Here is a 12,681-nt window from a genome sequence, read left to right on the forward strand (position 1 = left end):
TACACAGTGTATTCATTAATTTTCATTTTCATGTAGTAAAGGCTCTATGCCTTCATAAAGGACGTACTTTTCCTTTGTTTAAGGGTATTTGGGCAGTTTATTCTCTGTTATATTCTCAAGTAAACAATACATACAAGTACAGTACAGTATTTTCTGAGGAAACACTCATACTTATTTTTTTAACCCCATTCCCGATAACCCGGCATTTTCACAAACTCGGCCACCCTTTGGTCCACATTAGGCCGAGTTTTCGAGGTTCTACTGTACCATTTATTCCAGAAAATCCTTGCAGATACAGGACAGCAGAATTTGGAACCCTTGTTAGAGGAACATTATTTTTGTCATTGTTACTAGATTTAGAGTTAAGGGTCTTACAGAGAACTGAAGAGAAACATGAAATTGAAAGAACAGAATTTCATAGATTGGTTTTGTAGATGGAGAAAAGCTGGCAGTAAGGAGGAAAATAAGGAAGACATAAAGATGGATCCATTACATTTTGTTGACTTGGGTCCAAGGTTTTATAAAGCTTTAGAAAAAATGATGAGTAAGAAGACAGTATTGAAGAGAAGGACTGCCAAACTGTTCTTTTTCATTCCTCCTAGTAATCTGAGAAATGAAAAAGAAAATAAGGATATATAATATTAATGAAAGAAAAGTCAGGAGTGAAGAGATTTCATTTAGGAGCAATGAGTAGCGATGTGGATACAAGATAAATTGAATATTTGGAAGAAAGCAGCAAGGATGACAATGGCACTAATAAAGAACTTGTTAGATAAGACTATAGAAATTAGAAGAAATGGAATTGTTAGAAGAGATAAGAGGAAGAGAATGTATTGATGATGGAAATGAGAGTGAGTAAGAGTTAAGAGTAGAAAAGAAGTGAATTGATAGTATGATGCTAACAATGGAGGGACAGAAGACAGGTCAGGATAGGTTAGAATGGAAGACAGTAGAAAAGTGTATTATTTTAGAGTAAAGAAAGCAGTCCACAAGATGGCACAATATTGGAATTATATGTTTGAAAAGTTTAAAATGAATCTGAGTTTTAAAACCAGTAGAATTTCAAAGATTTGAAAACTTTAAATGAACAGTTTTTATAGTTTCAGATCCTACTGATAAGTCAGGAGTCTTGAAATGCTCAGAATTGGATGTAATATGTTGATACTTTGTGGCTTTTTCATTTAAGTAGTTTTATAGAGAATTATTTGATTTTAAAATTTAGTAATTAATTTATGTTTACTGAAATTCAAATAGTAATCTTAATATTAAATTTTTGTCATGTCATAAAAATTTCAATAAATATAATTTCATAAATAAATCAAATAAAAAATAATTTGTAGAATATTGCTTGAATTCTATTTCTGTTTTTATTTTTATAAAATACATGATATATAAAATTCCAAATAATGCCATAATGCTTTGGACTATTTCTCAGCTACATTATTAATTAAATTTAAAGTAATTTGTTACTAGAGGTAGATGTTAGGCACCATCTCTTATTAAATTTAATTAATAATGTAGCTGAAAGATAGCCTGATGCATTATGGTATTGTTTGGCATTGACTAATAACTTTGGGTATTCAGATGTTTATATACCTGATACATAAAATATATTATCATTGATTTTAGCATTTTATAATAATGCAAAAGTTAGAATTTATTTTATTATTCAATACATTCACTGCAATTGATTCAATTTTGCATCATGTGACCTTTTTATAACACAGAATTGTATAAACTAGTATTAAACATGTTAATATTGAATAATGTTTAAAGTTGTGAATTTTTGTAATTATTGAATATGAAGAGTTTTTAATACTTAACAGTTTTAAATAATTATTAATTATTTAAGCTTTAGTTAAAAGATTCTGGAGTTGACACTAATTCTGTATATTACCCCAAGTATTGGAGTAGTATACAGACATAGCATCGTTGCACTTAACATCTTTGTTGTTAAATGCAGTATGTCTGGAAAGTCTATAAACCCGTTAATTTAATGAACTCACTGGGCTAGTTGTCCAAGAGGTCTATATGTGTTTTGTTGTGTTTTTAAACACAAGTTTATGCATCTCCAAGTTCTTCATGATATTTTTTGAAAATTGTGGGTGTGACTGAACTGGGCCTCCCATACTGCATCTTTCAATTCACCATTGGTTCTGTAGCAACACTGAAGTGAAGATCCATGTGCATACAAACAAGGTTACATGCTAAAGATTCATTGATGCAATTTTGCATCATGTGACCTTTTTATAACAAATGCATAAACTAGTATCAAACATTAATTAAGAATTTATAGGATATACAGACATTATCAAGAAAATAGTAAAGGTTTATGAGAAGGTATACAGACTTTCTGAATGTTGTGTAGATTTAGTTGTAAGAAATTAATTCTATTATTATTATTATTATTATTATTATTATATATAAAGATAGTAAATTTTAAAGGCATTTGGTAGGTTAGGTTAGGCAGGACTCTGAAAATTCTTTACTTGTCGGAACCTGTAATATCTGTAATAATTGTGCTTATGCTGTCTTAATTTTTAACCATGCCCAGTAGCTTCAATAACTGCGTAATGCCAGGTTGTACAAATTGGGCAAGAATACAAATGAGTACAAAGTCTGCAAGTATGAAGTTTTTCTTCGTAAACCTGATTATTAAAGACAAATGAACTGCCGAATTATTATAAGCTTCATATTTCTAATTAAATTAACTAAAATATCTATAACCATGAGGAAGATAATAGTAAGGGCTTATCACACTAATGATAATATGCACAAACGCTCAAGAATCAAAGTAAAAACATTTAATAAAACAATAAGGGGTGTACAATAAGATGATTACATAAGTATAAAAACCATAAAAATCCAAAATGCATTTCGGACTATTTTCCAATAGAAAAATATTCAGTTGGTATTAACGAGAGGTCTTAGTATACTTAAAAATTATACAAGGTGAAAAAAAATTAAACTTAAAACTATGCCTAAAGCTATACAATATAAAGATGAAAACATTGTCATGACTGTATGAGCAGTAAGCATTATCAAGCATTAGCAGTAAGCATTATTGTACACCCCTTTTTGTTTTATTAAATGTTTTTACTTTGATTCTTGAACGTTTGTGCCTATTATCATTAATGTGATAAGCTCTTACTGTTATCTGCCTCACAGTTATAGATATTTTAATTAATTTAATTATACTTAGGGCTAAAAGCAATTTCTGTAATAATAATGTCTTGATGTTTCTATTAAAGCAGCTGAGATAGACAAATCAAGGATACTAGAGAGGAAACGAAGTACTACAATCTTGAAGATGAACTAGAAATCTTCCAGACTATAGTAAAGTATAGTAAAAAACACATAACATCCATCTTCTCTTAAATGCATTAAACACGATTCCACTCACATCAATTGAATTGGAAAGGGCATTCTTGGTAGCAGGACTTTTCATTACTAAAATAGGAGTCAGATTGAGTGATCGGAGTATTGACCATCTTTGCTTTTTAAAATCTTATTATAAAAATTTACAATAATATCAGGGCTGTGGAGTCGCGTAAAAATCTACCAACTCCGACTCCGACTTTTCCTTATCATCCGACTCCGACTCCGGCTAAAACACCAAAATGCTATGCTTATCTTTTTTCCCCAACTTTAGCAAGTATTCTATCTGCACTCCTCCCTTCTTTACCAAAAGTATGTATTTTTCGCCCTCGGTATCGTATACCTGTCATCGATGATGACGTCACTGGTAAGACGATACCTGGGTAAACATTGGCAGCATTTAAACTTCTTCTAACCGACACTCCACAGTGTACCCGAGGAAGGCCTATTAAGAAGGCCGAAAACGTTTGTACTCCTGTTAATAAGGCCTAGAAATTAGTGAAAAAGGTTTTGTGCTGATAATCTTAAAACACCAAAACTCCACGACTCCGACTTTGACTCTGACTCTGACTCAACAGCCCTGCCAGGGCTATGGAAGTCGCGTAAAAATCTACCGACTCCGACTCCGACTTTTCCTTACTATCCGACTCCGACTCCGGCTAAAACATCAAAACTCCACAACTCCGACTCCACAGCCCTGAATAATATTTTGTATTATGTTTTATTTAAAAAACAAAAATTATCTTTTAAGCTAGAAGTTTGATCTAAGTTCATTTTTTAAAATTTAGACTCTCACCTAAACATCAAATTTCCAGCAAAACACCTAAATTCAACATTCAAACATTTTCGGCCACTTCTTAATTGGCCTTCATCAGGAAAAGTCAAATGAAAAATGTTCAAATATGGTAGCATGATCTGTCCTTTCCACAATAACGTGATGTTTAGGTGAGAGTCTAAATACCATATTTACTTGCATATCAGACAAGGTTTTTATTAATTTATCACAACTTCAAATTCCTAGGTCATCCTATTTGCAGCAGGAGCGAAAGATTCTTTGCATTTTTACAAATAATTTTTGTGAACTGTGTATTCGCAATTTTTTCTGGATACTTACACTCTTGTATTTAAAAACAACTATTTTATCTGGGTTGTTTGAATCATTTTTGTATATTGTCAGGAGTAAAGATGAATAGAAATAGGAAAAGTAAAGCTTTTGAATTGAATTCCAGATTGAAATTCCAAAATCACATGGGAGCACGATATAAGTTTTAATCCATTCCCACGTGAAAACAGATGATTATTCGGAAATCAGAATTCGGATAAACTCATAAGTGTAATTCATGGAGTGTGGATTTGACTGTTAAGAATTGGCAAAAAAAAGGTTCCTGGTTCTCCAGCTTTACACGAACAAATTATGTTGTTGATTTTACAAGATTTTTCCTTAAAGTTTAAAATGCCAGTAATTTTTGTGGGACAGTGTGTGCATTTGATATTTTATTTGTGATTAAACAAAAAAAAATTTTAAATTGTATTAATAAATCAAATTTCCTTTATTTTGATCTTTAAAGTCACACCTCATCCTATATGCGAGTAAATACAGTGTATCATTCCAGTTTACTGTTGTGGTTTTTTTTAAATTTTCAACTCAATTCAAAGTATTTTTTTTTTGTTGTTGTATGCAGTTTCCAGCAAACTTTAAAAAGTTTTTTCTATTTGTGAAAATTTCTACATAATTCAAAGGTAATTTTTAATATATATCTTACACAGCATTATTAATATGATTTCGGAGGTTGCAGAATGTATTAAATTACTTTAAAAAATGAAAAATAATTGTATCATTTGATTTCAAGATATTTTGTATATCTTAATTAATTCTATCATGGAATCCCTGAAACAGTTCACTTTTTCCCGAAATCCCGGTATGAGCAAAAGACCGAGAAAAGAAACCCTAATGTGCAATCTTTTTAAGAAATTGACTAAAGGGAGTGACACTCAAAATGCATATAATTGTAAAAATGAAATCAAGTTGCTGTATCAAGTCAAGCATTGGTCCTATCTTCTTTTAGAAGAACAAAGGAAGAAAGAAATTATTAAGAGCATTGTTCTCTACAATTAGTAACTAAAAACAAATTTTTTTTATAATAGAGGAATTTATTGCTATATCAATAATTATTATATGTAGATTTGACTGTTTATATATTAATACACACCAAGCCTTAAAATCTTAAATAAAGGAGCCACTTGTTTTTAACTATCATACATTTTCAAGATTTAACTTCTTATCATCAGCAATCTCAAGAAATATTCTTTTTAGAACAACCTATTTTTGAACATTTTCAAAGACTACATCTATTTTTAAAGATGTTCAAAAATAAGCTATTCTAAGTAGAATGCTTTTTGAGGTCGCTGATGATAAGTTAAATGTTTTTGAAAATGTTTTGAAAGTTAACTCCTTCATTTAAGCATTGTTTTTATTGATAAATATATCAATCAATCTTTATTATTTGATATAATGGGTGTTATTATAAAGGGGGTTAAATATCATTGTTGGTTTAAATTTCATACATTAACAAAAAATTTATATAATTTATGTAGTGTTAACATGGCGAAACTGTCACTGAATAAAATTTGATAACAAAAATCAGATGGTAGTGTAGCAACTTGAATATCCAAAAGAATATTACAAGAATCAAGAAGATGTTGTCTCATATCCATCACTGTCATTCCACAAAAAGAACACTCAGCATCACACGAGACATTAATTATTTTACTGTTTAAGTTTATTGAAAACCTATTTAATCTAAATTGTGCAGCAAATGACTTTATTTTGTAACTCAAATTAGACAATAAATAAGGAGCTGGAGTCCACATTCCATTAAGAAAAATTTTACTCTCCCAACCTCTTTCACTCAAATAATGAACATCTTTTAACCAATATAAGTCTCTTAGTTGTTGATCACAGTCCAGTAGGAACAAACTTTTACTTAAAAAATTCATATAACTACAGGACAATCCAGTAGGCTATTATTTAATAATCATTTAACTATAACAGGCCATGGCTTCAAAAAAGAATTACCATTTATCTGTGAGTCTTGTATATGTTACTGGTCAAACCCAATTTCAGGCCAAACTAGTTTATCCTATGCATGTCAGGATATACTAGTTTAGCCTAGGACAATCTAGTTTGGCCTAAATACTTTAGGCTTAACTAGTTTATCCTAGACCGAACTGATTTAGAATTATTATTTAAGTCAGGCCTGACCAACCCAAATTTTTTGCGGACCACTTTGATCACATGTAACATTAAAATGGGCCACAATTTAGGCAAACATGCTTTTAAAAAAGTAAAACAAATACAAAATGAATAAGATTTCATCGTTATATCAAGAGTTTGTACTCACACTTGCGCATTATAACAATGACATAATGCAAATTTTCATTTATTTAATTGTTTTGGTATACACAAAACGGAAAACGAAAGTTTTAATAGATATATATCGCTTAGCGGGCCACACAATTTAATAAAAATAACTTTTAAAGTCAAACTAAAATTAAAAATGATCTTGATTAAAAACCTACTACTGTGAGGTAGGAATAAGGACTTATCACACCAGGGCTAAAAGCAATTTCCTTTATAAAAATGATCTTGTTTATGTTTCTTAGTGTAACATATAAAATATTTAATCTTTTATTTATTTTTACAGGGTGGGTTAAAGTGTACCTAGGTAATCCCAATGGTGGCACTTCGGACTGTTTGTGTTCCCAGCGGGCTCCTCCTGGAGGGGAGGCGCTGGCAGGCTGTCCATTGTTTAATGTCACCAGTTACTGATTCACAGTAGTTCTTGAACAAAAGAAAAAAAAAGGAAACATCTATTAAAAATGTAATTAACCTAACCAAACCAATCTAACCGAAGCACTGCCATTAGGGTTACCTAGGTACTGTACACTTTAACCACTGGGTATACTGTGGTGGCATTTCAAATTATTCAAAATCATTTTTTTTTACACTGACACCTATTTGTAGTACATAAATCAGTTTGGCCTGAAATCAGGTTTGGCCGGTAACATATATATCTTATTGATAGATATATCACATGGAGTTTTTCTTTGTGGTGTGTTGAACATTTTACAGATTTTTATTGATTGTAAGAATTTATTTGAAAGTGATTACTGACAAATTATAAGTCAGTAATTTGGAATGCTTATTAGCATTTACAATTTATAAAACCCACCCCTATTCTCAAAATTAAGCTTTTTTCCATTTTATAAGTGCCACCAGAATTTTAAATGTTGCTGGAAAGTTAAGCAATTCATTGCTGAATTTTTTACATTTAAATGGACCCACATTACATTTCTGGATTCCTCATCTGAATTAATGGAAAATGGCAAAGTTTAATCAAAATTGATCCATTATATTTTGAGAATGAACTCAAGTCTATATGCTCATACAAGATGTGCTAGTGACTGTGAAACATCACATGGCTTTGTCATGTGATTTGCAGTGGTGTGCCATCCATGGAAGCTGTGGAAACACCGCTTTCCTTGTATTTTCTAAAATATAAATACGTATTGTTCGATTATTTTCATATTTTAACATACTTTGAATTAATGAAAATTAATATTTTATTATATTTGCATTATGTATCTTATTAGAAATTTCTATTCATGTACAAACAATGATGAGATTATTATTTGTATATTTGATATAAATTCATATATGCATATTCCAAATGGAAGCGCTTTATTGTTGAATATGGGATTGCTTCCACGGCAAAAATATTTGAATTGTGTAAAGCAGCCAGATTATATGCATTCATGCATGCACTTTACAGAGCACCAACCTCATGTAGTTTAGCTCATGGATGCTACACACCAAAATATCATATAATGGCTTCCAATGATTCTATCCAGGGCCGGCAGAGTTTCCCTATCATCAAATGTCACCACACGCCACTAGTGATTTATGCTTTGTTGCACATGTTCATGAAATGAACTTATATCTCAAAAAAAAAATTATGGACTCCATGTTTTATTGCATTTTTAGATTTCGCATTGCAATTAATGGAAAATTGCAAAGTTTAATCAAAATCTATCAAATGGATTTCAAGAACAAACACAATTTTGTAAGCCTCATAGAAGAAGATTCACTAACACTCCACTTCTGTTATATATTTCTCCACTGATAAAAATTACTTGATTTGATTATATTATTTAATTATTAAAAATTATTTATGGTGATTATGTACTTATCAAAACTGAAAAATTTGTCTGATCTTTAATAAAGTTTGATCATAAATAAGATTTTAATACTTTAGCTAAATTTGGCATATTATTTCTACATTGTAATTCTAATTATTGCTGTATTTATATTTGTTTTAAGTTTGCAAATATGGTATAATTAGGACTGTACTGACTGCAATATTAACAATATGTTGGCAAATGATAATCAATCAACTTACATATTTGAAACTGAGACTGATGTTAAATTTTAAATATGTTTAGTTATATATGTTGTTTTAATGTATTATTAATAAAATTTTAATATACTTTTGTCTGTTGACAACCTGATCCCAATTTCTTTGAACCCAACTTGATCTTGAATCAAATTAAATGGATATATAACAATGTTTTGAAGATTAAAATGGTAGTGTATTCTGAGAAAACATATGACAGGAAACAAAATGTGTCAAAAAGGTACACTTTACATGAATGACAAGACTACAGAAAGGAATGAAGTATATTGAGGACTGGCTGTCCTAAATAAATTTCATCGTTTAAAAAAAGCAGGCAGATTCAGGAGGTTGGATGTCTGAGAGATTGCTGAAAGAAGTGCACACCACACTTATTATAAAATAATAATACCCATTTATTTATGTAAACTATTTACGTGTATACATAGGATAACAGAGTGTTCCGTTATAGCCTTTATATAGTGTCACATAATGGATAAGGCTTATATAGTGTAACATAAGTGATTAGACTTTATACTAGTAGATACTGTTTAATGGGTTGAGCTGAGAGAGAGAAAGAGATAGAGAGAGCTAGAGAGAACTAGCTGAGAGAGAGAGAGTTTACATTTTTACGCATGATGCTAAATACCTTGATTGGTCAAATCGGCTTGATTGAAGTCTTGAGGTTGCAAAATGTCCTGATGATAGGGTGGAGAGGTTTCAGCTAGGTTGGGTAGAGTTAGGCTCCTTGATGGTACAGTTCACTATCAAATGTTTGTTGCTAAGGCATCTATGGAGAATGGCAGATGAAGGGATCGGTGATGGGGCACAGTTAAACTATACTCACATGAAAGGGAGGTGGTTCGGCAAACTCTGTCATCATCTTGTCTTTTATCTCAGGGTCATCCCCGTTGTTCCCTTACCCTTCTAATAGCAAATTCTCATCACCAAGTTCTTGGTGACACATTTGATGTATCATCTTGAAAGGGAAGTGACTCCATAGAGGGATACAATCATATCCTTTATAATTTTAACAATCATGGGAAAAATTATAGCAAGTTTTAATTTCAAAAATTAAATTTTCACTCGCAAAAATTTTTTTTGTTAAGTCTGAGATCTCATAAATGATTACAAGGAAATTTTTGACACAAAGTAGGTCATGCCTACTACTTGAGTTTTTGAACATTTTGTGGACGGCAATAACATGGTGTCATATGTGAGACTGGGGGTAATAGGATGGAGTAGGAAATGACGAGATTTGGAGTCACCAACACAATTAACTACACTTAAACATTTATTGGATGGCATGAAAGTTTGTACATAGTTAAGTAAGACATAGTATTTGTGTTTACATGCATTATCATAGTGGAGGGAGGGAGAGAGAGAGAGTTCACAAATTTCGATACATTACGAGTCTGAACTAGAAATCCCACGTTGAGGAGAACTGTAAATCAGTCCTTGACGTCAATTAACAGTTCTGAAGAATAGTGCAGTGCACAAGCAGGACGATGAGAAATCTGAAGGCACAGAAATCTAAGGAGGTGCACAAACGAAACTGCAGACAGTAATAGCACACAGGCACAGATATTAAAAGCTTGAAGAATGAGAGATGATTGACTAAACTTGCCTGTTCTTCATCATAGTCAAAGGTGCAAATTTCTTATAGGTGACTAAAAGTCAAGGAAAAGGTATCATAAGGTGTCACTATCAACTCTGAGAAAGTGTAAGTTGATACTCTCTCAAGTCAGAAAGTTGAATATATTAGCATCAATGTGTTGTTTTCTTTTAACTTGTTCAATTCTCAGATATTTAGTTAATAACTGATAAATCTGCACATTTATAAATAGGATTTATAAACTTCTTTGTTAAGCTATTCACTTCTAACATTTAAAGAATTGTATTATTTATATTTACAATAATTAAATGAAAATTATTCTTTCCTTCTTTCCTTCCTTCAATCATGTAAATTATGATTTGATATTAAATATGAACAATAAAATAATATAAATTAAGTACCAAAATGTTTGACAAATTTAAATCAATAAAAAATTAATTATATTTTATTATTAAATTTTCATAAAATTATTATTAATTTACTTGAGTCTTAATTTAGAATAAGTATTTATTTACTTAAAATAATTTATATTTAACAATTGTTCACATTTTAGTTTTTCACTTTTGATAGTTTTGATATTACAGTACTGACAGATATCGAATATTTATATTTGGCCAATAATTAGTACATTGTAAAAATAATTGTTGAACTAGTGAATAATTGTATTAATTTAAAAATAATAATAAATGATGAAGCTGCTGACTGTTACTAATTATGCAGTTGCAGATAGAACCAATAAGTAAAACCAGTGTTACTTCAAAATACAAAGGATTCATTCAAGCCTTTTTTCTGATTCCTTATGAAGAAGGTATTGGAGCGTTGTGGAAGGGTCACATACCTGCTCAGTTTCTTTCAATATTGTATGGTACAATACAGTTTTCCACATTTGAGCATTTAACTTTTCGAGCCTGGAAGCATCTTCCTCCAGACATAGAAGCGAATTGGAAACCTACCATTCATTTCTTTTGTGGTGGTGCAGCAGGATGTGTGGCCACTGTCGGAGTGCAACCATTTGACGTCCTTCGTACCCGATTGGTGGCACAGGGAGAACCAAAAGTAATTCATTATAAGTTACTAGTATTTATGAGTTTTCACTTGATAGAAATACAATTCTTTATTTTTATAGGCATATACAGGTATGTATCATGGAGTAATAAGTATAATAAGTCAGGAAGGTTCAAGAAGTTTGTACAAAGGTCTGGTTCCTACCCTCATTCAGATTTTACCATACACGGGAGCACAGTTTAGCTTTTATAAACTTTTTCAACAATTATGGAATAAATACACAAATAGACCATTGGGTAAATTTCATTTTTTTTTTCCTGTTAGTTAATATTCAAGTAAAATACCAAGAGTAAAGAAAATATTTTTTCCTTTGTTCTTAAAGGTCTGCTAGGAACGACGATCTGTGCTTCCTCTGCTGGTATAGCAGCTAAAGGTGTGGTATATCCCTTAGACTTAATAAAAAAACGAATTCAAATTCAAGGTTTTCAGAAAGCCAGAGAACAGTTTGGAAGTTTTCGCAAGTACAAGGGTGTAACAGACTGCTTCATTTCCACTTTAAGAGAAGAAGGAATTAGAGGTTTATACAAAGGGTTTTTCCCGAGTGTCGTAAAAGCTGCAGTTGTGACTGCAAGTTATTTTGTAGTATATGAACAGATAATTAAATTATTACTTTTGAGACACCAGAAAGATAATAGATAACTGTAATTAGAAATTTTATTATAATATTATCTACTAAGAATAATAATGTATAAAGGAATGTAATGTAACTATTAAAGATGACCAAAAAAGTAATAATTTGCACTGTAAAGAAAAATTGAAATGTTAAAAAAATATTTTCAATTTACAAACATACTAAATAAATAATTGAATTTATTTTATGAAATAAAAGTTGTATTCAAGTGTTAATTTTTCAGCACGGTAAGACATTTTTTATTAATGGCTCATTTTTTACAAAAAGTAAGAAAATCTAGTATTGTTTTTAATAGATAAGCGTAGAAATGTGAATTTTAAATAATTTTCAAGTCATGAAAATGTGTAAAAATTTTTAATACAAAAAATATGAACATTTAACAATAGAACTGAATATTAATAATGGTTGAGTTTCTTCATTATACTTTTAACTCGCCCGTTCCCGTGACAGACGAAAGCGTTTTCTTATTTTTATGAGGATCATTATATTATATTCGATATTCACGTGACCGAGACTAGAGTGAGTTACGTCCGACTAGTATC

At 30.6% G+C, this 12,681-nt stretch overlaps 1 protein-coding gene across 6 annotated transcripts in view; it reads left to right on the forward strand.

Moving 5' to 3' along the window:
• LOC111637470 (mitochondrial thiamine pyrophosphate carrier-like) overlaps positions 1-12,255 on the forward strand; it is a 42,496-nt gene extending 30,241 nt beyond the window's left edge. For all 6 annotated transcript variants that reach the window (XM_023382960.1, XM_023382963.1, XM_023382959.1 and 3 more), the window contains exons 3-5: positions 11,164-11,499; positions 11,570-11,744; positions 11,831-12,255. In XM_023382960.1, the coding sequence (XP_023238728.1) occupies positions 11,164-11,499; positions 11,570-11,744; positions 11,831-12,147 (828 nt within the window). In that variant the 3' untranslated portion in view covers positions 12,148-12,255. The remainder of the gene's footprint in view (positions 1-11,163; positions 11,500-11,569; positions 11,745-11,830) is intronic.
• The last annotated feature ends 426 nt before the right edge of the window (positions 12,256-12,681 follow it).

This window comes from Centruroides sculpturatus, unplaced genomic scaffold (genome assembly GCF_000671375.1).
Source record: "Centruroides sculpturatus isolate CEXI.00-Female unplaced genomic scaffold, Cexi_2.0 scaffold1149, whole genome shotgun sequence".
NCBI lineage: Eukaryota > Metazoa > Arthropoda > Arachnida > Scorpiones > Buthidae > Centruroides > Centruroides sculpturatus.